This window comes from Ips typographus, linkage group LG16 (genome assembly GCF_016097725.1).
Source record: "Ips typographus isolate SLU linkage group LG16, UJ_Ityp_2.0, whole genome shotgun sequence".
Lineage (NCBI taxonomy): Eukaryota > Metazoa > Arthropoda > Insecta > Coleoptera > Curculionidae > Ips > Ips typographus.
In genome coordinates this window covers 2,188,824-2,214,565 of record NC_138437.1, presented here as the reverse complement: position 1 = coordinate 2,214,565, position 25,742 = coordinate 2,188,824, and the positions used below count along the sequence as shown (strand labels likewise).

General features: G+C 34.7%; 4 protein-coding genes across 6 annotated transcripts; 2 read left to right on the top strand and 2 right to left on the bottom strand.

Annotated features, from left to right (window-relative positions):
• The first annotated feature begins 20 nt into the window (after positions 1–20).
• Positions 21–5,497, top strand: LOC145739094 (uncharacterized). Of its 2 annotated transcripts, none has more exons than XM_081994435.1 (2): positions 21–181; positions 3,670–5,497. In XM_081994435.1, exon 2 carries the CDS (start codon positions 3,673–3,675, stop codon positions 5,110–5,112), a length of 1,440 nt encoding a protein of 479 aa, XP_081850561.1. In that variant the 5' UTR covers positions 21–181; positions 3,670–3,672; the 3' UTR covers positions 5,113–5,497. The 2 variants fall into 2 exon arrangements, with proteins under 2 accessions (XP_081850561.1, XP_081850562.1); XM_081994436.1 differs by lacking the exon at positions 21–181 and adding an exon at positions 2,260–2,399.
• On the bottom strand, positions 1,848–2,803 carry LOC145739099 (uncharacterized). The gene is made up of 2 exons (XM_081994441.1): positions 2,296–2,803; positions 1,848–2,242 (listed from the first exon to the last, which is right to left on the bottom strand). Exons 1-2 carry the CDS (start codon positions 2,683–2,685, stop codon positions 2,153–2,155), a joined length of 480 nt encoding a protein of 159 aa, XP_081850567.1. The 5' UTR covers positions 2,686–2,803; the 3' UTR covers positions 1,848–2,152.
• Positions 5,498–7,613: 2,116 nt separating the features above from the next.
• Cyfip (Cytoplasmic FMR1-interacting protein Sra-1) lies at positions 7,614–13,591 on the bottom strand. Its single transcript, XM_081994429.1, has 7 exons — positions 13,142–13,591; positions 12,904–13,083; positions 12,620–12,801; positions 9,863–12,566; positions 9,572–9,810; positions 8,119–8,266; positions 7,614–8,057 (listed from the first exon to the last, which is right to left on the bottom strand). The coding sequence occupies exons 1-7, from the start codon at positions 13,352–13,354 to the stop codon at positions 7,860–7,862; spliced, it is 3,864 nt and encodes a 1,287-aa protein (XP_081850555.1). The 5' UTR covers positions 13,355–13,591; the 3' UTR covers positions 7,614–7,859.
• Positions 13,592–14,132: 541 nt separating this feature from the next.
• Positions 14,133–25,587, top strand: Dcr-1 (Endoribonuclease Dcr-1). Of its 2 annotated transcripts, XM_081994428.1 has the most exons (10): positions 14,133–15,259; positions 16,113–16,478; positions 16,538–16,891; positions 16,943–17,139; positions 17,198–17,484; positions 17,541–17,755; positions 17,806–18,019; positions 18,077–18,679; positions 20,860–22,787; positions 22,881–25,587. In XM_081994428.1, the coding sequence occupies exons 1-10, from the start codon at positions 14,348–14,350 to the stop codon at positions 23,268–23,270; spliced, it is 5,466 nt and encodes a 1,821-aa protein (XP_081850554.1). In that variant the 5' UTR covers positions 14,133–14,347; the 3' UTR covers positions 23,271–25,587. The 2 variants fall into 2 exon arrangements, with proteins under 2 accessions (XP_081850554.1, XP_081850552.1); XM_081994426.1 differs by having other exon boundaries at positions 17,806–18,679.
• The last annotated feature ends 155 nt before the right edge of the window (positions 25,588–25,742 follow it).

The window sequence follows — 25,742 nt, the reverse complement described above, 5'->3', positions numbered from 1 at the left end:
GTTTTTTTGGTAGTTTGAAGTTTGACAGGTTTGACTGTTCGAGGTTCCAGTAGTTTCAGTAGTACAGTAGTTAGTAGTTGGAACTGGAAGTTGGAACATTTGGAAGTTTGGAGGTTGATGTTCCGGTCTCTTCTACCTTGTACTAGTTCTGGAAGAAACGTTTGCCCTCACGCTAGACCAGGTAATAAACAATACTTTACTTGGATACATAAATTATTTTCTCATTCAAGTCTTCTAAACCAAAGCAATAATTGCCTTAAATTTAATAATTTGTTATACAAGGTGAGGGTTATTAGAACTATTTAGGAGGCGGCTCAATACTTTGTATTGAATATGGAGCTTTGTCTTCCTCAGATCTAAATTCTCTGTGTTTTCATTTTTGAAGTCTTGCCCCAATCAGCTGAGAAAAAGTAGTCTGTGGAAGTAGGTACCATCTTTCAAGATTTAATTGGTACAACTTCTAGATTTTTTAATCTTAATTTAAATTTGTACAACATATTTTTCATTTAGCACACTATAACAATATTTAACAGTTCTTAATACCTATATGCTAAAAAATCACATTATAACATTTTAAAGTGACAGTTCCTAACCAGATTGAAAAAAATCCAAATGCACTGATTAACATATCTGGATTGATCTTAATGTTAGTGTTAATAAAGTGAAACAGTGTTTGAGTAATTGAGTTCCTTGGGGTCACAGGTCACAGGAGCTCCCACATGAGAAAATTTTGTGATTGTCATCATATGATCATCATACATACATTGTCATCATATCATATGATATGTCATATTTATGTCCCTGCTGTAATGGACTATGGCCGAATTTTTGACTTAAATTTTTCAATTTTATGATTTTTGTCCAAAAAAAAGTAATTAAAACAAAGCCCAGTATATGAAAAGTATATATTGATATATCTGAAAGAACATTTTTTCATTTTTTACAAAACTAATGTGGTTTGGGTCAGCATGTTCCTGCAAGACACAAGACCTCAGAAAAAGATTACAATAATTTTATTTTATTTTTATTACACTTTATGACTAAAGAAAACCACATACTAACCAGCTAAACCTAAAATATTCATTGTGTGCCCTTACACACTGACACCATTTTACTTATTGGTGAGAAGGGATTCCTATCTGTGAACAAATCGAACTGCAAAAGTCTTAATTGTAATTTAGAAACTTTTAAATAAATTTGGCTAACAGTTATTGTACTTAATATTATTAATAACGTAGTAGACAAACATTACAGCCTGCTTATCTCTCCTGCTATGTTAAAAGTGTCAAGCTTTGAAATGCATGTGCAGTAAGCATTGTTTTCTTCCATAGAGAAATCTGAGAAACCACTTCTGATCAGATCATTCACTGATGCAGTATAGGCATCCATATAATTGATGCATACTCCACACACGGCGTCTCACAGGCGTTATAGTCGCGATTTAAAAACTTCAGTTTTTCTGTTCAATAAGGCTTTGCCAACATAATAGCTTTCCGCAACAAACTCAAAAGTTTCCTAGTAAATGTAACAATTGAACAAATCTATATTCTATTCAATATTCAGGCGCATATAATTCATGTTGAACCACTCCACAACAGCATTGAGATCAGCCTGCAGTCTGCTTTATCATTTACGGTTCTAAACAGTTTAAAGTCCTCCGCGTACAGTAAGCATGTCCAGCGAACCTCACAGGATCCCGCAAATCATTGATAAAGCTTAAAAAAGTAAATGCTCCAAGGAGCTACCCTACTCAGTGTACATTACATCCAGTTGCTTTCTTTGATTTAGTGCATCAAGTGCATTTTCAGCAAATGTGCAGAGGTTGGATACTGTAGATCTACCTGGCACTTTGACAATCTGTCACTAGGTTAGGTTAGGTTAACACGGTGGTCCGGGGTGGAACCCACATAGGCCAGAGGCCCGTTGTGATGCCGTATGGGGTGGTTACCACCCCCACCATTATCGTGAAAACCAGTAGCTGCTGTTAATAAACTGCATGAGGCTTTTGATACCAACCGACTGAAGATCGGATAGGTTGTCAAAAAGGGGCTGTCCCATAGCAGAAAATCTTTTTCTGGATAGGGCAGGGCAGTGACAGAGTAGGTGGACCATCGTCTCTTCCTCCTCCTCATCTCGACAGCTTCTGCAGAAGTCATTTTGTTCTAGGATTCCCATACGTGCAGCATGGCATCCTCCAAGCCAGTGTCCAGTAATGGCCGCAATCGCGTTTCCAATGGAGTTTCTGGAAAGAGATAAAATATCTTTAGTGCGTCGCAGGTTAAGCTCCGGCCATACCTGTCTTGACGAGGTGCAAGAACGCTCCTCCCGCCACCTAAGGTTGGTTAGGCGGAGTATTTCCTTCCGGAGGAGCGACCTTCGTTCAGCGATAGGTGCCCCTGGTATAGTATTAGCGGATATAGCCGCGAGCTTTGTACCAGCTCTTGCTAATTCGTCCGCCATGCAGTTGCCTGTTATGTCCCTGTGTCCGGGTACCCATACAACATTGACTCTTACTTTAGTCGCCAGCTCATTTAAGGCTTCACGGCATTGTATAGCCGCCTTTGAGGTCAGGTAGACCGAGTTTAGAGACTTGATGACAGCTTGGCTGTCACTTAGAATAGATATTTCATTAGACTCAAGTCCACTTTGAAGTACCCATTTGGCTGCTTCATTTATAGCTACCATTTCTGCCTGGAAAACACTACAGTATTCCGGCAACCGAAATGATAGATTGAGAGGTGGGGACTCTGAGAAGACTCCACTTCCTACTCTCCCCTCTAGTTTTGAGCCATCTGTATAAAAAAGCGTCCCATTTGGCTTAACTAGGTTCGCCGTAATCTGTCACTAACAAATTCATAATTTTTTTCATAGTGAACACTTTCACATATTTCATATATTTTAGCAATAGAATTGATAATAGTTATTAAATAATAACACGCATATAAACACGTAGTTAATGACCTTTTTCTGAGCCCTATCTTAGTGCTTCTTTGGCTCCTGGAAGTTTTGAAAACGTTTTAACCTCTAGTTTTTAGGTGAGATTCTTTAGAATCCACCTTGTGTAGGATTACGAATGTTTTAATCGCATATCCTCAAAAGTTTTTTTACCTGGTATGAGAACATATGAAGAGTACAGGGAAGAAAGGCGGAAGGTCACTGTTTTATGTTTTCGAGAAAACTCGATTTTAAAGTTTAAAACGCTATTTTAAATATGGGTTGTTTAATGTAAAACTAATTATGTAACAAGACGCAAAAGAAAGTATTTTCAAAAATTTACAGAGTTAGTAGGTATTTAAGTTTCCAATTTATGTTTTCTTTTTCTTGTTTTTTTTTTCTGTGTTTGTTTTTTTGGCCCGTCTTTTTAAATACTAATAATATAATCAAGTTATTCCCACGTAGCGAGAATAACACTAGAGCAACAAAAATATGTCGGCAAATAAGTACCTGCCGTGACTTGAAAATATTGACCTTCCCCTTTTCTCCGTTTTTCGCATGGACCTTCCGCTTTTCTTCACTGTACGGTATATTTATAAACACGATTTAAACTGTGATAGCCCTCGTTTCTTCACTGTTTAGACCCGTACTCTACTTCTATGGTTATTTAGCTTCACATTGCCAACATAAACACATTTTGCCCAAAAAATTCTTCATCAAAACTTTATTTTTAAGGAAATGGAAGTTGCACCGCCCCAAGGCCCGTCAGATGCTGCCACCACTAGTAAGGCGCAATCATCTAAGTTAGAAACAGGGCTGTCTAGTGAATGTAAAAAGAAGGTCAAAGATTCCAAAAACAATGGACTGAGACAGTGTTTTTCCGCATTAGTCAACAGGAAGCAGGTGCATTTGGAGTTAGAAGTGGTGCAACTCATGTTACGGAAAGAGTTAAATATTAAATTAAATTTACTTGATCCAGTGTTGGCTGGGTCACTTCCTTATCTATTAGTATATTACATTAAGAATTGGCCTGGTTGGCAGAAGAGTGTTGAGTATTATTCAGGCAAAATTACTTTTAAGACTTGGTATGACAAATTTTTAAAATTTGTAACATTTAAGTTGAATGATGTAATAAATAATCGTTACACTGAGGCTGTAGAGGAATTAAGTGGGGATGAGTTAAACGCGTATAAAAAACGTTACACACTTAAGAAAGTTGCGGATGGAAACACCCAGACAGACAACTTGGCGCCAAAATCAGAGTCGCCAGTCTGTATACACATTACTGCAAAACCTGATCTTTTAAATACTATTGTATTTACAGACACACCTGAAGGAGATATAATCATGAAACAACATGTTTTAGATTGGAACCGCGTGATGTTAGATTCTATGACATTGAAACAGTTAATTACTTGGCCTCATGTAGGAGTTCATTTCACCAGTCCAGTTTTTTCTTTTAGAAGAAAGAATGTGCATGAATTTAGAAGATTCATTAGTTTAGTAGGAACTGGTGTACCACCAACTCCAGTGGACTTTATTGAGAAAATTGAGACTATTAAAACAGAAAACACAAACAAAAGGATGGCATATACTTTAGGATACCTAAAAGAGTTATGTATGGAATTTTTAGACGCATTAAAGACTGTTTACACATCTAAAGAAGTATTAAAGGCATACGAGATTGTAATAGATGAATTTTTAGCAGATGTGACAGAAATTGAGATTCAACGAAATGGTCATTCGACATTTGCTAGTGCCACTTCTGTTTTGTTCAATATTGGTAAATCCACTTACTTTAGAAACAAAAAACTCTCAAAGACTCCTCCAACTCGTTATGATGTTGGTTATACTGAAGTTATAATTCCCAGAATGGAAACCGTGCTTGAACACGTAGCTACTGATATCAAGATAGATGACTACATAAATCATCTTTGCTCGTTTAATCCTGAAAACAGTCCAACCTCTGGCAAATTTGAACTTCCTCAAATCACGTTCAGTTGCAACTTTTGCCGGGAAAATTTTAATGACACAAGTGAAATGATGAAACATCTGACAATAGAACACAACTTAGACCAGCCTATGTTGTGTACTCATTGCAAACACAGTTTTCCAGCTTTTAACTTGGCTTCTGTTCGTTGGAAACATATGTGTTCAGCAACTGCTTCAAAGGAATAGGTGCTTACTTTAAGAATCTCTTTTTATTTGTAATACATTATTTTTAAGGAGTAATGTAATTATATCATTTTCATTGTGAATTTGAAAAAGGTTTTTCTTTTGTTATTATTACTGTTATTAAAAACACCATTTTGCTATTTACTATTTACCTGAAGTTAGTTTTTTTATCTTTTTTTTAATGTCAGTATTCTTGTATATACACTGTTGCGCCTCTATCTGCCCAGCAACTGCTTGAAAAAGTGGGTTACTTTAAGAATTTCTGTTTGTAATACATTATTTTCAAAGAATACTGTAATAAGTAATTATACAATTTTCATTGTGCATTTGAAAAGATTTTTCTTTTGTAATTATACCGTTATATTTAAAAAGCCATTATTGCTATTGACATGTAGTTTTTTTAAATTCTTTTCTTTTTTTTTTTGGTTGTCCCAAATGCAAAAAAAGTATTAAAGTTATAATTTTTCAAAAGGAATACATACCTAGTATTTTATTTGATTTTCAGAATCTACGTTGAAAATAAAAGGTATACTTTGATGTTTGGTACGTCTAAACTTTACAATTTCTCAGATATTCGTTATTTTGCACAAATTTAGAATATATATTAAGGTTTAATCACTCAACCTCTGTTCTCAGCTCATACAGGATGTCTCAAAATTTTTACCCAATAATTGCAACCTTTAAACTTTAATAACTTGTCAAAATCAAATTGAACACCACCTATTTTATGGTTAAAGTAGATGCAAAATTTAATTATCTATGGAAAATTATTGAGGTTTGAGGTCTGCTATGGCTAACTGTTCGCGTTTTATTGGAAAGTCAACATTTTTAAGTAATTTTAATATACTTTTGAGAAATTACCACAGATTCAAACTGTTTTAAAGTGGTTTTAAATGACAGCTTAAATATCAAATTAGCGAAATTTTTAGGAGTATATCCATTAAGATACTTAATAATGTTGCTGAATGATTCAAAAACGGAGTAGGTATGTTTGTGTTTGTAGTCGAAATTTTAGTTTTTGAGTAAATTTTTTGAGACTTTCTGTATGAGCTAGACAATTTATCACTTTTGGACCATGAAACTTAATCTGTTATCAGCGTCCAAACGAATTTTGGTCAATAAATCTTAAAGGAAGGTTGAATGTTTAAATGTTAATATTTGTTCTACATTTTTACAAAATAAGGAATATCTGAGAAACTGTAAAGTTTAGACCTCTATCAAACATCAATAAAATTACCTTTTATTTTCAGCGTAGATTCTGAAAATAAAATAATATACCAGGTGTTCCATTTGGAAAAACATGACTTTGATACTTTTTCTGCATTTGGGACAACGGTACATCTTGAAAATATTTTTAAATTTAAAATCCATCCCAGAATCAAAACTTTTTTGAAAGTGAATAGTTTAGTCACAATCTTCCGTGCACCGTAACTACTAACACGGGTGTGACAATATTTTTCGAGACCACATTTATTAAGATAATAAATAAATCATATCTTGTAACGCAGTTGCTAATTTTTAATCTGTTTATCGATTTTTACCACTCAGAATCAGTCATTTTTGTACCAACTTTTCCGCGCCCTGTTTTTTTCTCCGTTTGGGCTATGGGACTTCCTCACCCATTTGTCTGTAAGTGTGAGAACCGCAGATCGACGGGATATAAAAGAGTCTTTAGCGGGTAAAGTAATAAATTATGAGACACGCAGCAATGGGACAACGCGAAGAGATAAACCAGTTGAAAAGGGACTGATGTATTTAGTCCCATTCGTAAGAATACATCGATTAGCTATTGCTAGACAATTTTCTTCTGAATGCACTGAAGTAAATCGATTACTAATCGAAAAAGCTTACTACGTCATTTAATCCATCGAATTTAAAATACTTACGATTTTTTTATTGCTTATCTGCTATTTGTTTTTATGAATCCTTTTAACAGAATGTGTACTATCTTCAAGAAAACATGTCCAGAAAAACGATACCTAAAATTTAGGTCATTATTTAGTCTTTTCCGAATTAATGCATCATGGGGTTGAATCTTGGACATACACAGAAGCCACCACATTTGGAATGTGGCTACATAGGAGAGAATGCTCAAATTATCATTCACAGCTCACTGAAATCATGTACACCAGCAAGAAGAACAAATTCAATATCTGGGCATGAAAAATAAATACCGAAACTCCTATTATAATATATAATACAAAGGAAAGTAATGGGCCAAAAATTTCATGGTTGTCAAACTTGGTATAGAAGTTCAACAGAACTCCCGTCAGATTTTACTATTTTCTTTGTTTTAAACACAGCTTTGCACGTACCGTCATTGCTTTCCGTATTTAATTAATTTGGTCTTGTGAATATCATACGGTAGTATTTTACCTTTTTATGAGATTTTATTATTAATAAATTGGTTTAACGACAAATTGTTGAAATATTCTCCACTGTCTATAAAGCTTACACGAAAAACGTCAAAGGAGTATCTATTTGGTCGAAAATAAAAAAACGAATTCTTGACAATTTTGTTTTATTATAAGCACGTAATATGTACATCAGTGTTGAATGTTTTTGGTGGAGACTGGGAGTGTATGTGTTTGATACAATAAGAAGTATCTTACCCTAATTGTGTTTTTTATAAAAGACTATAAAAGTTAAAAAGACGTTTAACAATACTATAAAACAATATGAATAAATATGTATATGTTAACTATAAAATATCATCGTAAAGACTGCAATTTTCCACCAGCAACCCACCCTCAAGGTCTTACATGATCAGGCGCATGGTAGTGCTGTTGCGAGTTTAACGAGGGGTGAATCGGCGGGGGAAAACATCTGACGTGCTCCACTGACAATTCATCATTCTCGCTAGATTTCAGAAACTTGTTTAGAATTGCAAATATTTGCGAGTTTAACACTTGAAATCGACGAATTCTGTCACACATTCTTTTCAGGTCCTAAATGAATAAAAAGACAGTTTTAGTAAGTTAGGAACAAGCATCTGAATGGGAAACGTACAATTCTTTTCACAGCTTCGTCTTTCATATCTACTCGTTGTACTCGAAGTATGTGATAACAAAAATCAAGTGCTTCAAATCGTCTTTGTTGGCCTAAAAGAACAATCATTGTGCATCCGGCCCAATGCAAACCTTCACCGAATAACTCTCTAAAAAAGCAAGAATATAATGTAATAATTTTGTGTTTATTATATGAGTGATTTTTCTAAATAAAATAATTTTTATATACTATATCTCCTATTTGAAAACATGTTTAATTGATGATAGTTAACTGTTACAATGTTTTGTTGAAATATGTTCAGCCATTTTGTATCAGTCTTATTTAGATTTTTTTTTTATTCAAAGTTTAAAGTCATAAGAAAAAAGTAATTTGTTGGTAGTAGAAACCTTAAAAACATTTAAAATATATTGGAGATTAGAGATTTTGTTGTGAAAATATGGATTTTGCAGCAACTAAATTTAGAACTTAAGAAATTTATTACTTTATTGCTTTGGCACATAAACAAAATTATTATTCAACAAAAAAACAACTTTTGATTAAACAGAGGAAATGCTCAATGATCTAAACTACAAATTTTGGAACTCCTTAAAGCCTCTCATATATCCCCATTATCGGTGTCGTCCGGGGTGCGTATTCTTGAAACGAGGGAAGGGACTTATCAAGAGAAAGACCTGTAGAATGTGACAGAAACCCGCCATTGTCAGCTTCTTCTGTCATATTCTATCAACAATTCTCTTGAGAATTCCATTCCCTGCTTTCAAGAATTAGGGCCCTTTTGTATTGCTGCTTAATTGTTCTTTTCCATTGAACACCGAAATATTTCTCTGGTAGTGTTTTAAAACGTTGTTTGCTTTAGCTTCCTTAACTTTAACATTGTCTTTTTGAATTATATTTGGGATAAAGGCTTCCAAACTCCTGTTTTTTTTTTTGTGATAGATTTGAAAGCAATAACATTGTGTCTGAACACTGGTTTTCCATGAACAATAATCTATTGCTGTTACTTAAAAAAAAATCTTCACTTGAACTTAATTTCAAATGCACACTATTGATTGATATTTTGATCGCTTTTGCAGTACTTTTGAGGTCATAAATTACCCTTTAATAATGTTAACCATACTGGCTAACATTTGATAGTAAAATCGACATTCAATGGACAGTATAAAAAAAAAAACGTTTCCAAACAAGGCATCTTAACAGCCAAATTAAATTAAAATATAATCACGTTCAGAGTTTAGCACTTTATGCAACAAATGTTTGATTTTCAATAACTTTTTATGTGGGAAATTAGCTGTTTAGGTGCAAATAGAGCTCTAGATAACCTTTCTGTTTCTTGAATGCAACAAAAATGTCATCTGTCCAAAAATGGGGACAATCACTTTTAATTCTCAAACTTTAGCACAGATATTACCCAAAGGTGAATAGGCAATTTACTGACAATAAAATCAATACTTACTCAACCGTTAATTCGTGTTCGCTAACGGGAATGCAGTAAACAAATTGTAAAGCAGACCAAAGCCTGTGAAACTCAGTACACTCATCTACATTCATAACTCCATTGGCAGGTGAAGGACCGACCCAAACAGGATTGTCTAAGAAACCTCTAAGCCTATTTAAAACTACTTCAAAAATTGACAGTCCACAGCAAAGTCGTTCTCTTGTAAGCAGGTCTCCTTCTCTTGAAATCATCGCTTGCTAAAAACGCCGTTAATTAGGACCTTTTAAACAAATGTGATTGAAATACAACCTTGGCAGTTCCTAGCTTTTCAATGTTAGGAACAATTTGAAGGGCCGAATATTTAGTTTCTAGTCTTTTCTGTTTGGTTTCCAGTTTTTCTCCTTCTTTGCAATAAGGTCTTGGCAAGATATTTTGGAATGGAGCAGCTTGCAACAAGTCGCACACTTCCTCCTGTGATAGTGCTTGCTCCATAAGTAAACAGAATAATATTATATTCCCGAATTCCCTGAAAATATGGAACAACTCTGTCCTGGCGTCGGGGTATTGCACTATATCGTTCAACTGCGCATGATAATATCCCAAAACACCAGGTGATCCATAATCATATCTTGGAAGTTTACATATTTTTGGCATGGCTTCTTCCATTAAAGTTCTGGTGAACTGTAAAAGGCTTCCTTGAATGAGGCTTTTAACGATTTTCAGCAACTCTTCCATCACAACTGCTATTCCTTGATAACCCAGCAATTTACACATTGTGTGGAAATGCTGAGGACCGACAAACCCTGAATATTGACTGTATTGAGTTGTGTAAGCCATGTTCAGCTGTTTAGTACCCCAAAGGTAGTGGTGTGACATTTGAGGAGATCTGTCCCTAACAACTGCTTGAGAAAACGATATTTCTCGGTTCTTGGCAAACCTGTTTGTTGCAGCGTTGTAGACGTAATTCGGCAAAAAGTCGTAGTTCAGCTCCCAAAATACATGCAACGTTATACGGCCGTACGGTGCTAAAACATTGTGATTGGATTCTCTGAACATGGAGTCAAAATCATCCAGTGCCAGCAGTTTACTTAACAGTTTATGACAGAGCCGATTAACTTGTAGTAAACCATCCAACTCAACCACACCAGTTATATCTCCAGCCTCAAACTTGCTAATAGCTAAATCTAGTGATTTTTGCATATCAGCATTAATTCTCTGTGTAATGAGTTTATTTAAGTCAATTGATCTACCTAATAGCTGAACATGCCTCTGTTTAAGCAATGTTTCATATCTATTAGCTCTGGGATAAGGCAGTAAATAGGCTCCAATGGCTGAACATTCAACTCTAAACCGCTTATCCAAAAATATACTAGCTGCTAATTGCTTGTAATATGCAAATATTTGTTCACTAAGTTTGAACACAAATTGATCAAAGCAGAGGTTGACTTCAGCTTCTACTTCATCATACAAGAACTGTTTCCTGAATATAGTAAGAGCATATAAAGCACTGTCATTATATAAATCCAAGGGATAAAGAACATATTCCATCATTGAAGGCTCTTTTGTCTTTAAAATGTGGTCAGTCAAAATCCAAGGCATTGACATGTCGATTGGAAATTGAATTCGTTTTTCCATGGTTATTAAATCATTACACTCTTCATTGTGAAGATGTTTTACTGAACATTTGTTGATTCTTCTGCCCATTGTCATTTCTAAGTAAAACTCTCTATACCAAAGCTGAGATAAGTCACAACATTTTTGTAAATATTCACTGAAGCTTAGTAAGTAGTTCCAATAAAACGACGTTTTATGAAATTGATCAATTTGCACCAAATAAGATCCATCAATGTCCTTACGCAGCGTTTTTTTACCACCAGACTTCTCAGAAATCAGACACTCCAGCATAGTTCTAATCATGTATAATTGAGTGGAGGAAGGTCCAACATTTCTCCTTGAAACTTTTAAATTAAAACCACCATCTGGATCTTTTTTACCTTTTAATGCAGGATCTTGATTTGGATCAATCCCTTTCACCCAATCAGCACAAGTTTCTCTCACAGACATAATTATACTTCTAATAAGGTCCTTTTTGTTTTTGACTGCTTTTCTTAAAGGCTCTCTAAGGCTAATCTGAACAAAATCTTGTAATTCTGCATAAATATTCCGCCTTATAGCATCAGTAAAAACTGTTTCCATGCGGGCCATTAAAACCTGAAGTCCCTTAATCATGGCTATGACCTCAATCAAAGCAAACTTTTCTTCTTCATTGTAGTTGTACCTTGTAGCTCTTTCATACTCTTCAGCTTCTTTAGGGCAATCTTTATTCTGGTGGTGATCTGTGGGATGTAACAGCTTCCAAGAGTACAACTCTGTGACTACACTAGTCCACTCAGACAGTAACTGTAAGCCTCTTAAGGCTAAATCTGCTGTTTCTTTATTTTCTGCATCACTTCCACATTCTTTGTATGTGGTTGTGACCTCATTTGAATATCTAGCAAGCTCAGATATATATTTAACATGATCTTCTCTTATTTGAGGCAAATGTACCATCAAATCTGCTTGTGGAGATGGAGTTTGACTACTAGAAAGGGGCCATTTACTTGCATCAAAGTGCTTGCTACGTTTAATATAATTGAATGGTGCAATCTGCATATCACCAAAAAGTGGAACAACTTCCAGATTTTTAAATATTCTATCTATTCTGTCTAGTCTTAACTTCTTTTTCTGGTCTAGTTTATTTATGTTGCAAATATCATTATCCATCAAAAACAAACCAAAACCCATTACTTTTACCAACATATGCTTTTCACTAGGAGTTAAATACATTTTTGATTCAAACATGTGAACACAAATATTAACTACATCAGCCAATAACTCTTCATATCCCTGAATTTTTTCTAAATTTTCTTTAACAGTGTCCCGAATTTTATTTTGTGTTGCAAGAAACATAGATAGATTTTGAGATTCCTGCAATGCCTGTGAGTCTGACATCACCTTCAAAAATTGTGCAGCCCTAAATTTTAAAATTAATTGCCTTTACTACATAATTTTCATTGTTTGACTTACCTTCTGTATGTTGAGTAATCATTCTTGACACTTGATTTCATATTCTTCAACTCATCAAGGACAGCAAACATGTTGATAAACTTTCCTAGGGTAAGAAGGTAAGCTTCAGAAACAAAATCTTTTCTTTTCTCTGTGTGACAAAGACGCTTGACTTCTTGGGAGAATCTTTCTATTGCTTTTCTCTACAAAGAGTCCAAATTAAGAAAAGTAATGATGTCTTTGATTGTTGAAATGAATGAAGCAAAGTAACATTAGTTTTGCACAGTACACTTAAATTAGTTTACCTGGAAATACATAAAATTTAATAGCTTATTAACTTCTGGGCCTAACACTTCCACAGTTTTTTCATAGATTTCAACTCTATTAGGCTGTTCATTAGATTTGGGTTGTGGAATTGCTCTTGAACAACACCTCCAAGTGTATAACATAACTGCATGCTCTTGTCCCTCATCTAACAATTCATTCTGCCAAAAACAAAAAAGTAAGCTAAGCATAGTTAGTAAAAAATCAATTGAAACCCACCAGACTAGCATGTACTGTAGCTTCCTCAATGTACTTGGCAATACCAGTTACAAAACCATTTCGGTCTTCAAAGTTTGTATCAAAATTAGCCTGGTAGACTACACTACATGGTTGTGCCTCAATGCAGGGCTGCTCGTCTGGCAGAGGAAGCTCATCCAAGACTTCTACATTGGAAAGAGCATCGCTCATTGATACTCTATCTGTTCCTGCCATAGTTGTAGAGAAACTTATGACACTCTCAATTTATGTAATTTGCTTTGAACTTTTTTTCAACAGCTCATTTTTAATCTACACTCTACTGTAGATAAACAAAACCTTTGTCATTTTATGGAAGTGATCCTAGTCCTGAGTCAGTATTCCTTAAGCTAGATAAAATTCTTTAGAAAATTGGGAAAGGTGCGGCATACCAAACAAACATTGAATTTTTGTTAGTTAAATGTCAAAATTGATTCACCCCAATATATCAATGTCATGTGTCATTCTTGGCATCGGCATGGAACTTTTAAGACAAATTGTGTGTTCTTCTTTTCCTCTTCTTTTTAGATTTATTGGAGTCATGAGACCGACATACACATTGAATAAAGAAATATAGCAGGAAGGAGCAATAGCAATCAAAGAGGGGGACAAAAATCAGTATGGCGGCCGAAAACTGTCAGAAAATCAGTGATGATAATCAGCCCACTATTCACAAATCAAAATAATTAGTTAATAATAAAATCTATTAATGTTGTCACGTGCTGGTCCAAATTACATGTCGGAAAAACTGTAAAGATACGACCAAATTACCGCAGCGCATGCGCACACCGAAATGTTTGATCAATAGTTTTTATCGGTCACCTTTTTCGAACTAAATTAACGGTATATAATCTCTAATGTATTTGGTTGTGGAAGTCTAAACTCCTCTTCCTTTCATCACTTCTTCTTTTAAAAATTGGTTGCGTCAAACGTCATAATTGTCAATGTCAATCATTATTTATTTGTCAAACAAATACAATCCAACGGCGGTTTATTATAACATTTTTCAGTTTTTTTAATACCAAAAAATAAACCCGGAAGTCCTACTAAAGTAAATACACAAACCATAGGAAAATATAGGAAATTTTGTACTGGTTATTTTGGTGCTATCAGCAAAATCCTGTTCATGGTAATTAACATTAGTAGTGTAATAAACTTTTGCCCCTACTGTTGCCTTAATAAAACTCAAAAATGGGGTGTTATGTGAATGAAAATGTATACACTCACACGTTCACACCTAGAGAATACCAAGTAGAACTCCTAGATTCTGCTATAAAAAGAAACACTATAGTATGTTCTAGTACAAGTTCATCTAAAGCTTTCCTCTTGGTGAAGCTTTTGCAAGAGTACTCTTGGGAGATGAGAGGAGAGCCCCATAAGAAAGCTTTACTTATTTTGGACCTTCAGAATGTGAGTGTTTTAGCATCACATGTTCAGTACCTTACAGACTTAAAAGTGGTTAGTTTTGTGGAACCAGAAGACTACAATGATGAATTAGCTCATGACAATAATGTTATTGTTACCACTGCAGAATTATGTGCTAACATTCATCCCTTATTAGATCTCAAAAGGTATAACTTATTAGTTATTGACAATTGTCTTTATGGTATTAGACAGAATAAAGTAAGAGAAATAATGAGCAAATATGAACAATTACATGATAGAGATAAGCCTAGAATAGTTGGCTTGACAACAGGAATGTTAGGTACTGATTTGCAGTCTGATAGACTAGAAGCAGAGCTAAGAAGGTTAGAAAAATTATTACATTCACAAGTAGATACTTCTAGTGAAATAGTTACATTAATACGCCTGTCTTGTCATCCAAAGGAGTACTTAATAACCTGTCCAAAACCAGTGTCTTTCACTTTACAAGAAAATCTTTTAATTTTAATTGACCAGTGTAAGGGATTTTTGACTGAGCATAGATATGACCCTAGTGAAATTTATGATCAGGAGTTCCTAGATGAATTTAAAGATATTCCAGATCCAAAAGATATGCCATTAACTTTGTTAGATAATTATGTGGATATATTGAATGATATGGGCCCTTGGTGTGCTGATAAGGCTGCATTGAATATACTCTCCAAAATTGAAAAGTTGAAGGTAAGAGACCTAAGAATTATAATTTTATATTAGTGTCACAGGTGTATATTTTGATTGTCAAAAATTGTCTTCAAATTAAGACAAATTTTCTCTATAATTTGAATTTTTTTATTATGTTTCTCTTCCAAAAGATAAGTGCCTGAGTGAATTTTTTTTATTATCTGTTTTTTATTTTTAATTAACATTTTTGAGTATAGACCTATTCACTTTATGTTGCTATGAGAGCAATGATCTTGATTGGTGCATTAAATAAAGCATTGTTAAGTGGTGGCTAACTTACTATTTTACTTTAGACATATTTTGGCTATAGGCTAGTGTTTACTAGAGTGTTTACAATGTCTATCTCATTTTAACTCATTCTGATAAAACAAGATGGCCTATGTTACTACAGCTTAAAACTCAGGTTAACACTTTTGCCAAAATACACCTTTTTTGTACTGATGACATTTAAGTCCTTTACAAAATGGTCAGATGGTCACAAATTCAACAATTTTAATTTAGCTTCTTTCTACAACCAGTTTTGCCTACATCAAAAGTAGTATTTTGGGTTTCTTAAATTCTATTTTGACTTTGTTACCAGAAGAAATTTCAAAATAATACCAAACATTACATATTGTAGACACAAACATGCTTTTACACCACATTTTTGAGTGTGGAACTAACTCTAACTCTATTGATTCTAATGCCCACTCCCAATACTTCTCTTCAGATGTTATCCTACTGGTTTACTTATTTTTGTGGGCTCAAAAAGTGATCTGAGCATTTAATTATATTTATGATCATCAATTTTAATGTTGGTGTCACATCCTCACTTAATTACTATATTTTTGTACAAATGTTGTGTATTCTACAGGTTAAAACACCTTATGAGCGACACTACTTATTGTTATGTTTAACTTCTACAAGATTAGTCCATACTAGATCTCTATGTGATTATGAGTTTGAGCAATGTGATAATGAAATGGACAGAGTGAAAAATTACTCCACCCCAAAAGTTTTAAAATTTATTGACATGTTGAGACAATTTAAACCTGCTGGGGAAAAACCTAAGGTGGAAGAGGAAAAGTCGCCGGAAGTTGAGGCGCAATCAGTGCCTTTCAAGAAGGGCAAAGGGAAGATAAAGAGACTAACTCAAAAAGCTCAAACAGATGACACACTCTGCGCCCTTATTTTTGTTCATAATAGGTACAAAGCCAAATCACTTTTTGCATTGCTTTGTGTGAGTTTTTAAAGTAGACTTTGAGTGGTGAAAATATCATAAGTTGATATTTGATTTAGGTTCTTTCTCAAGAAGATGATGATTTTTGGTGGGTGTCAGCATTATTTTCTGTAGACAAAATTGCTGATATTGCCAAGGAGCCTCGTGAAGCTGAGCAAGAGCACAAAACCCAAGAAGAGGTTTTAAGGAAGTTTAGATGTCATGAATGCAATATTCTAGTATCAACTGCGGTATTAGAACAAGGCTGTGATCTCCCTAAGTGTAATTTGGTTGTTAGATTTGATTTGCCTCAAACATTTCATAGTTATATACAAAGTAAAGCACGTGCTAGGGCTCCAGAAGCTCATTACATATTATTTCCTAATGAAAGTGAGGTTGATGAATTTGTTAGTAAATTGGCTGAGTATAATGAGGTCAGTATGACATGATGAATGGTTAAGTATGTGATAAAAAGTTAATTACAGGTTGAAAATACTTTACTAAGAAGATGTGAGAGTTTGGAGCCCAATAAATCTGAGGAATTGTTAGCTGATAATTACTCATCTTGTTGTTTGCCTTATCAACCTTTAAATGAAGAAGGTGCTCCTAGTGTTACCCTTTCAAATTCTATAGCTTTAATTAATAGATATTGTGCCAAACTACCCAGTGATACTTTTACTAGGTATATCCTATGAGTCTCTAACATGTTAAAACTATTACTTCAAAATGTATTTCTACAGATTGACCCCAATTTGGCATGAAGAAAAATTACCTGAAGGTTGGGTCTGCAAAATAAGACTTCCTATAAACAGTGCCCTTAAATACACAATCTCTAGTCCTCCAATGCCCAATTCGCTACTATCAAGGCGAGCTGCTGCTTTTATATTATGTCAATACTTACATAAAATTGGAGAGCTGGATAATCAGCTTCAACCAATTAGCAAAGAAAATTTTGTTCCTCATGACGAGGATTGGACTAATATTGTTCTAGATGAGCAATTTGACGAAAATTCTGAAGCCAGGCCTGGTACTAGACTTTCAAAATAATTTTAAAACATTTATACAACTGTATTGATTTAATAGGGACAACAAAAAGGCGGCAATATTATTACAAAAAAATTGCTAACGCTTTGCTGGATTGCCATCCTAAAATTGGTGAACCATCCTACTTGTACAAAATATCAATGACTCTAACTTGTCCATTACCAGAAGAACAGAATACTCGTGGGCGGAAAATTTATCCTCCTGAGGAGTTTGTTCAAGGATTTGGTATTTTGACTAGCAAAAAAATTCCAAAGGTTAATAAAAAAAATATGACTTAAGAGTTTATATTTATAATTTCTTGCAGATTAGTGCCTTTCCAATTTTTACTAGGTCAGGCGAAGTGAGTGTGGAGTTGGTACTTTGCTCTGAGGAAATTGTAATTGATGAATTGCAAACCATCAAAATCGAGGAGTTTGTCAATTATACTTTTACCACTGTGCTAAGGCTTCAAAAATATTTAATGCTCTTTAGCCCGAAAAATTCGCTGAAAAACTATTTAATTGTACCGATAATCGACAGTATGTTTGTAACTAGTGAATATTACAATTTTTTTAACGTATTTCGATATTTTTTAGCTGAACAAGGTGTAAAAGTAGACTGGACGTTCATAGATGTGATCTACGATAAATTAAAGTTTGTTCCGAAATCAATTCCGGACGAGGACCGCAAGAACTTTAGTTTCAACTTGGATGAATACAAAGACGCCGTTGTGATGCCTTGGTACCGTAATCAAGATCAACCTCAGTACTTTTACGTTGCAGAAATATGCACATTTTTGAACCCTAAATCGGCATTTCCGGGCTCAGAGTATAAAACATTTGAAGAGTATTATTTCCGTAAATACGTAATCCAAATCCAGAACTTGGATCAGTATTTATTGGACGTAGATCACACCTCCGCCAGGTTAAACTTTTTGACTCCTAGATATGTAAACAGGAAGGGTGTGGCATTGCCAACGAGCAGTGAAGAAACAAAAAGGGCTAAAAGGGAGAATTTAGAGCAGAAACAAATTTTGGTGCCGGAATTGTGTTCTATTCATCCATTTCCGGCTTCCTTATGGCGGAAAGCTGTAGCCCTTCCTTGTATACTATATCGAATTAATGCTCTTTTATTAGCTGATCAAATTCGGACTACGGTTGCTATTGATCTTGGATTAGGAAAAACTGAACTTCCAGAAGGTAAGAGTAATATTATATTATGTATTTTTAAAAGGTCAACCATGCAAACCAATAAGAAACATGATGTGTTTTATTAATACCTAAGCAGTGTAATATAAGTGGTTCAAATTGCCTTAACAACACAATTGTATCACATATATTACACTTTAATTACACGTAGTGATTCTTGAGCAATAGGTAAAGTAAACTAGAGTAGGGTAGCTGAGTAAACTGCTAGAACCATAGCAGGGTCAGAAATAAGTTGCCTTATTGGCGTTTCAAGTTAAGATCGCAGCGCCATTTGAACTAAAATCGGGCAACCCGTTTCTAACCTGACATTATAAATAATATGACAGTGTCACTTCATATTTATGAAACCTGTGCTAAATTCCTAACCAAAATATGCCAAAATCAAGTAAACAAACGGAGAAATGACAGCTGGAATGCCCGAAACTGTTTTCATAACTGATCACCAGAGGGAGTATCTTGTATCTTGAAACGCCAATAGGAAGAGTTCCTTCAAAGTGAAGGATTGGATTGGTTTGTAAGAAAGGGTAAAATATAGATAGGTTGCAAATAGCAAGAGTACCTTTCAAAGTGAAGGATTTGGGGTTTGTTTTGGTTGACTGTTTGACATTGTCTTACACCCGTATGCACCGCAACTCTACTCTAATCGCAGTTAGCTACTCCGGATTGCCTAATCCAAGTTGCATTTCAATGCACCGTGGTATTCCGTAGCACGATTAGCTAAACCACCGGGCCGACGTGGCAACACGGCATTTACCTTTCAAACTCCCATTAACCCACACATCTGTGTGTCACATTGCCACCAAATTTGAAATCGATTTTGTTGCGAATCTTGAGCTTCACCTTGTTTTAAGTTTTACAGTTCATCTACTTCGAGTTTTTGAGATCGAAAGTGAACTCAACTGAAAATCAACGTACCCCCAATTGTACACCCGCGGAGAAAGAACATTTGCTTAATATAGTGCAGAGGTACAGCGAAATTATACTTAAAAGATAAAAAGATTTTTAAAAGATTTTTAAAAGATAAAAAGATTTTTATCTTTTAAGATTTTAAGAGAAACATTTTATCTTCTATTTCAATTAATGGCAATTCCATTTTTACAACCACAAAATTCCAAAATAAAAATATTTTAAAACAAAATTATGAAAACAAGACTATACAGACCTCATAACAGACCGATCATAATAACACATTGAGTTTAAGGTTAGAAAAGTAGGTTTAAACCGCCAAACTTGGGCGTTTAATTTGATCCGAATCAACCACGTCATTTCATGACCGTGCATTGGAAATTGAAGACTTGATCCGGATTAGGTTGCTGATCCGGATTATGTACGAACGGTGCATACGGGTGTTATTGGGACAGCCTTACTTGTTACGGGTTTGAGAGCTTGTTTTAGAGAGAGTAAATTATAGATGTGTTGCAAATAGCAAGAGTACCTTTCAAAGTGAAGGATTTGGGGTTTGTTACATGTCTGAGAGCTTGTTTTAGAGAGTAAATTATAGATGTGTTGCAAATAGCAAGAGTACCTTTCAAAGTGAAGGATTTGGGGTTTGTTACATGTCTGAGAGCTTGTTTTAGAGAGTAAATTATAGATGTGTTGCAAATAGCAAGAGTACCTTTCAAAGTGAAGGATTTGGGGTTTGTTACATGTCTGAGAGCTTGTTTTAGAGAGTAAATTATAGATGTGTTGCAAATAGCAAGAGTACCTTTCAAAGTGAAGGATTTGGAGTTTGTTACGAGTCTGAGAGCTTGTTTTAGAGAGAGTTTGTTTCAAATCGCAGCTTGATTTTATAGTCCAAAATTCGGTTTCCCACACCCGTCCAAATGGGGGAGAAGCTTAAACAAAGAGGACTGGAAAGGGTCGTATTTTTCATTGTGCTAAAATATGAAACGGTGAAGCAACGGATAAGTTTTATTGCATCACGTGCGAAACTGACCGTTTTGAGCAAAAAAATAACTGGGTTCTTTAAAGACGTTAGAATTTCTTACGATTTGAAAGAAATATTGCTGAACCCTACAAAATGGTTCTGAGTAAATCTACGTTTGATGGGTTGTTAAAGTTAAATATCTACTTATTTTCATCTGAATCCAAACATCAGCTTAATAAACATTAGGGGTTAATAATACTTTTTATTGAATAATGGCTATTCATTCAACATCATTTATTTTCAGATTTTAAATGGCCCTCCTTAAACTTCGGTTGGAATTTATCCGACGTTCTTAGAAAGTCCAAGGAAGATGAAATGCGCAAACAAGAAGAACTTCGTTTGCTGCAAGAAAAAGCCGAAGAAAAATTAGACGCTTTGCAAATTACGGAAGTAGTATCAAACTGCGAAGAGAGTGATCTAGCGGTAGAATGTGAGTTTAGTGAGAGTGACTTAGACAGTGAAGGGCATGAGGAAAACTGGGGCATGGAGATTGGCACTTGGTCTAATGAAATGGCAGGAGGAGCATGTAGTTCGTCCGCAGTTGTGCGGTATAGTTCTCCTACTAGTGGCTTTCCGCATGGTTCGTGGGACGACGACTTTTCCGATATTTCTGAGGAAAATTCCAGAACTGATTCTGAAGATTCTGGACATGAATGGGGTGGGCTACGAATTGAATTTACTGGGGATCATCAAGCTGAAGCTGTCGATGATGACGGATCTAAAGATGAGTGTTTTTATCTTTTCGAAGATAATGATGCTTGGACTGTAGATGATAACAGTGAGGAGACTGAGAAATTGAAGATCAAGTTTCACGAGTCGTGCTCTAAAAATAAAGAGCATATACTCTCAAGTGGAATATTAATACACGCAGATCAAACTTTTCGTAAGGATGAAAAAACTGGTAAAGATGAAGCTGAAATTTTGTCAACACAATTTAAATATATGGACACCAGCGCTTTGTATGTTGGTTATGTGTCTTTAGGAAAATCGGATGAAGCCCCTACAGAGGTTTTTTTAAACGAGTATGATGACTCGTCTGATCAGCTGGGATTTAGTTTTGATTTGCAACCAGATCTGCAAACCCACCCAGGTCCGAGTCCTAACGTTCTTTTGCAAGCCTTGACTATGTCCAATGCCAATGATGGTATTAACTTGGAACGCCTAGAAACTATAGGTGATTCGTTTTTAAAATACGCTATTACTAACTACTTATACTCAAAATATGAACACGTCCATGAAGGAAAGTTGAGTCACTTGCGATCCAAGCAGGTTAGTAATTTAAATTTGTATAAACTTGGTAAACGAAAAGGACTGGGAGAGTATATGATTGCTACGAAATTTGACCCTCACGACAACTGGTTGCCTCCATGTTTCTACGTTCCGAAACAACTGGAGGACGCGTTGATTGACGCTAAGTTTCCTGCTAATTGTTGGTCTCCAGCAGACATGGAGGCCACAAGAAACATGACAATAGATGAAATTTGTTTTATGGTTCGGGAACGCAGCGGCCAGTGTTTTCCTCACACAATTCCGTACAACCTAGTTACTCAACACAGCATTCCTGATAAAAGCATTGCGGATTGCGTTGAAGCCTTAATTGGAGCTTACTTAATTGAGTGCGGCCCTAGAGGCGCATTGCTATTTATGGCCTGGCTTGGAATAAAAGTTTTGCCTAAAAATGAGTTTGGATCTTATGGAGAAGTTTACCTTCCCAAATCACCACTAGTCAAACATATACCAAATGCAGATCAGGAACTAGACAGACTACTAGACGGTTATGATGCTTTCGAGCGCCACATTCACTACAAATTTCGGGACAGATCTTATTTACTTCAAGCTATGACTCACGCTTCATACAGTCCTAACCAACTAACCGATTGTTACCAAAGATTAGAATTTTTGGGGGACGCTGTTCTAGACTACTTGATAACAAGGCATTTGTATGAGGACCCTAGAATGCATTCTCCTGGTGCATTGACGGACTTAAGGTCCGCTTTGGTTAATAACACAATATTTGCTTCACTAGCTGTTAGGCATGGTTTTCACAAGTATTTCAGGCATTTATCACCAGGATTGAATGAAGTAATTGAGAGGTTTATTCGGCTGCAAGAAGAGAGCGGCCATAATATTTTGGATGAACTATATTTGGTTGTGGAAACTGAATGTGAAGAGGTAAGATTTATTTTTCTTTTTCAGATCACCTTTAAGAAATCCTTTTGTATTATTGAAAGTATTGAATATGTAATATTTTATTTCTTGGTATAGGTTGAGGACGTGGAGGTGCCTAAAGCATTAGGTGACGTATTCGAATCAGTAGCTGGGGCCATATTCTTGGATTCTGGCATGTCTTTAGATTGCGTTTGGAGGGTGTACTACCGGATAATGAAGGCGGAAATCGAACAATTCTCCACCCGCGTCCCTAAGTCTCCTATACGAGAGTTGCTAGAGTTAGAGCCAGAAACGGCTAAATTTGGTAGACCGGAGAAATTAGCGGATGGAAGACGAGTTCGCGTCACAGTTGAAGTGTTCGGAAAAGGTATCTTTAAGGGAATAGGACGGAATTATCGCATTGCCAAATGCACTGCCGCTAAATGTGCATTAAAACACCTAAAAAAACGGGGACTTCTACGACAAAATAAAACGGAAGCATCATGAAGTATAAGAAGTTATTAACTTCAATTTGGAGCTATTTATGCTAGTTTTTTTAGGGTCAATGTGACAACAGTGGGTCATTTGCTCTTTATTTTCAAATCGTTCACAAAGTCGATTTTTTAGAAAATTTAATCTTTCGTGTAGTAGAAAGGGTTAGTGTTCTAAAAAAAATGCTTTAAAATTATTAACTCATTTAGACAATTAAACCCGGAATATAAAATTCTGAACGTGGGAATGCAAGAAAATTCATTTAAATAATACAATAAGTTTAATTACGTATCAAACAAGTATTTTTTAAATTATGATTAAAGACTGAAGTTAAATTAGTCTAGGTTGGGTACTGTATCATTGTGCTAAATTACATCATTGGGAGAAAACAACAGAACAGAGAAATTTCATAACATATTAAGTCAGAAATATTGAGGATGTGACATAAATAACTGAACCATCGACGTGATCTTAGCTAAGGTGAGGAAGACCTCTTCAAGAACATTATCACGATTTTTGCATTGCTCTTAGTTGATATTAGAATATCTTTGAAATATTGATGTATATAAATATTGGTGGTTAAAACATGAATTTCCACACAGTTTCTACAAGACTTAAGGCATATCTGATTATTATTTATTATCTCTTAATCATTATGATTAAGCTTTATCAATTTTTTAAAAATGATATAACTATCATTCATGCAATGATCATTTCATTCTTGAAAAACTGCCTTTTCTATTCTTCTTTGTTTGACATTCCATATATGCTTGGAAATCGCTGTTGTATTTATTTACATTGTATACTAAAATATTCAAACAAACGCCAGAAAAATAACTGCAATTATACAATATTTGTGCATTGAGAAGGCAAAGAAACTTTTATATTTTTTATTCAATATTTTGAGCCTTAATGGCTTGCTCCTTATTTTAATAGTAAGGTGCTTTGTCGGATTTTAACCAATATTTTATGGCTGGTGAGGCATTCGCATTTCTTTTAAATGTGGTGTGTCTCAATTTTGACTGGAAGTATGGAAGTCTTAGCGATAACACTATACGTTGTATCAGATGGCAATATGGATCTCCTTGGAAAAAATTTTCAACTTCTTTATTTAGCCTTTAGATGGTCTAGGGTAAGTTTTGGTTTTACTGTGATATTTTACATACTATCTGTCACATTCAAAACTTTAAACTACATCTAAATATGACCATTATTGTATTCATAGAGATCATACTTCCACAGAAATTTGGGACACCATATACACTTGATCCACTGTTTTCACGACGACCTTAGGGGTATTTTATGAATTTTAAAGACATTTCTAGTCAATTTTATTCCTATTTCGGTCATTTAACTTATGTCAATGATATTTATGTCATAACGATAATTTAGACTTTATTCAAATCGTAGGAAATTTTTTCGTAGCTCGGGATTTGCTTTTAATAATAAAGTTTATAAGGTGCCTACAATTGTTTTGTAGTAGCACCATTTAGACAAATCAAACGAATAATAAATATCAAAAGACTGATTATAAACACCAAAACTACGGGTAAAACCAATCACTTGGCTTGCCATTTTGCACCTAATTTTTTTATTTACGAACCACACAGTATTGCGTATTGTAGTTGTTTTGAAATAATAACAAATGAGCCATTCTTTTTTTCGGTATAACGTACATCGAGTAAATTGATGTAGGGCTAGGCAAACAAAATGTTTACACAAATCACCGTCTTCAATTTAACCCTGTACATTGATAGGATATTCATCAAAGCGAGTGATTTTATGAACGTTGTCTTATCGTACATACGAAAAATACGGCTGTGAAGTATAATAATAATTTGTTTATTTTATATTAGCTGTAGACGCAAAAAGTCTTGGACTAGTTGGTAAGAGGAATTTGAGAGAAATGTTACTTGCAATAATTGAAATTGCGTGCGGATTGTTTTATCTGAAATTAGTTCAAGATTTTTATCTGCGGGTACAGCGTTTAATGTTGATGATCCTAACCATCATATGCATTTCAGCTTTTGACTTAAAATCTAACCAATAGTAGCTGCAATATGGTTTACATTAGGACAGTGTTTGCCTTAACACACGTTTCTCAACCAGTCATGATTGAGTGACTTGCATTTCACCATTAAAGCAATAAAACTATGTACACATCAGTTATCTCTTTATTAATTCCGGCAAACACTGTGTAAACAGTACTGATGTTAACTTTAACTATTATTATCGTTGTTTTAGGCCACATCGAGTTATATACCACTTTACTTTCAGTTGGTTGTTATGTGTTTTTTATTTTACCATTCCATGATAAACTTTTGACCTAAAATTGGTTTTTTCTTTCCAAGTCCTATTAACAGCTATATTTGGCTTACTTCTAAATGCTCCTTATTTAACTTGCAACTTCTGTAACCTGATCCCGCATCTTTCTTCGATTTTTTACTAAAATGTGTCTAGTTTAACAGTAAAAATTGTTTGTTAAAT

Bases quoted from the DNA above. Each gene is read 5' to 3' on its own strand.
- Cyfip (XM_081994429.1), bottom strand. From the start codon at position 13,354: ATGGCAGGAACAGATAGAGTATCAATGAGCGATGCTCTTTCCAATGTA. The intron at 13,084-13,141 runs GTGGGTTTCAAT...TGTTTTTGGCAG, and splicing joins CTACAGTACATGCTAGTCTG to AATGAATTGTTAGATGAGGG. The intron at 9,811-9,862 runs GTTGTATTTCAA...CGGCGTTTTTAG, and splicing joins AAAAGCTAGGAACTGCCAAG to CAAGCGATGATTTCAAGAGA.
- Dcr-1 (XM_081994426.1), top strand. From the start codon at position 14,348: ATGGGGTGTTATGTGAATGAAAATGTATACACTCACACGTTCACACCT. The intron at 17,756-17,805 runs GTTAATAAAAAA...AATTTCTTGCAG, and splicing joins CTAGCAAAAAAATTCCAAAG to ATTAGTGCCTTTCCAATTTT. The intron at 22,788-22,880 runs GTAAGATTTATT...TTCTTGGTATAG, and splicing joins TGGAAACTGAATGTGAAGAG to GTTGAGGACGTGGAGGTGCC.
- LOC145739099 (XM_081994441.1), bottom strand. From the start codon at position 2,685: ATGGTAGCTATAAATGAAGCAGCCAAATGGGTACTTCAAAGTGGACTT. The intron at 2,243-2,295 runs GTATGGCCGGAG...ATCTCTTTCCAG, and splicing joins CTTGCACCTCGTCAAGACAG to AAACTCCATTGGAAACGCGA.
- LOC145739094 (XM_081994435.1), top strand. From the start codon at position 3,673: ATGGAAGTTGCACCGCCCCAAGGCCCGTCAGATGCTGCCACCACTAGT.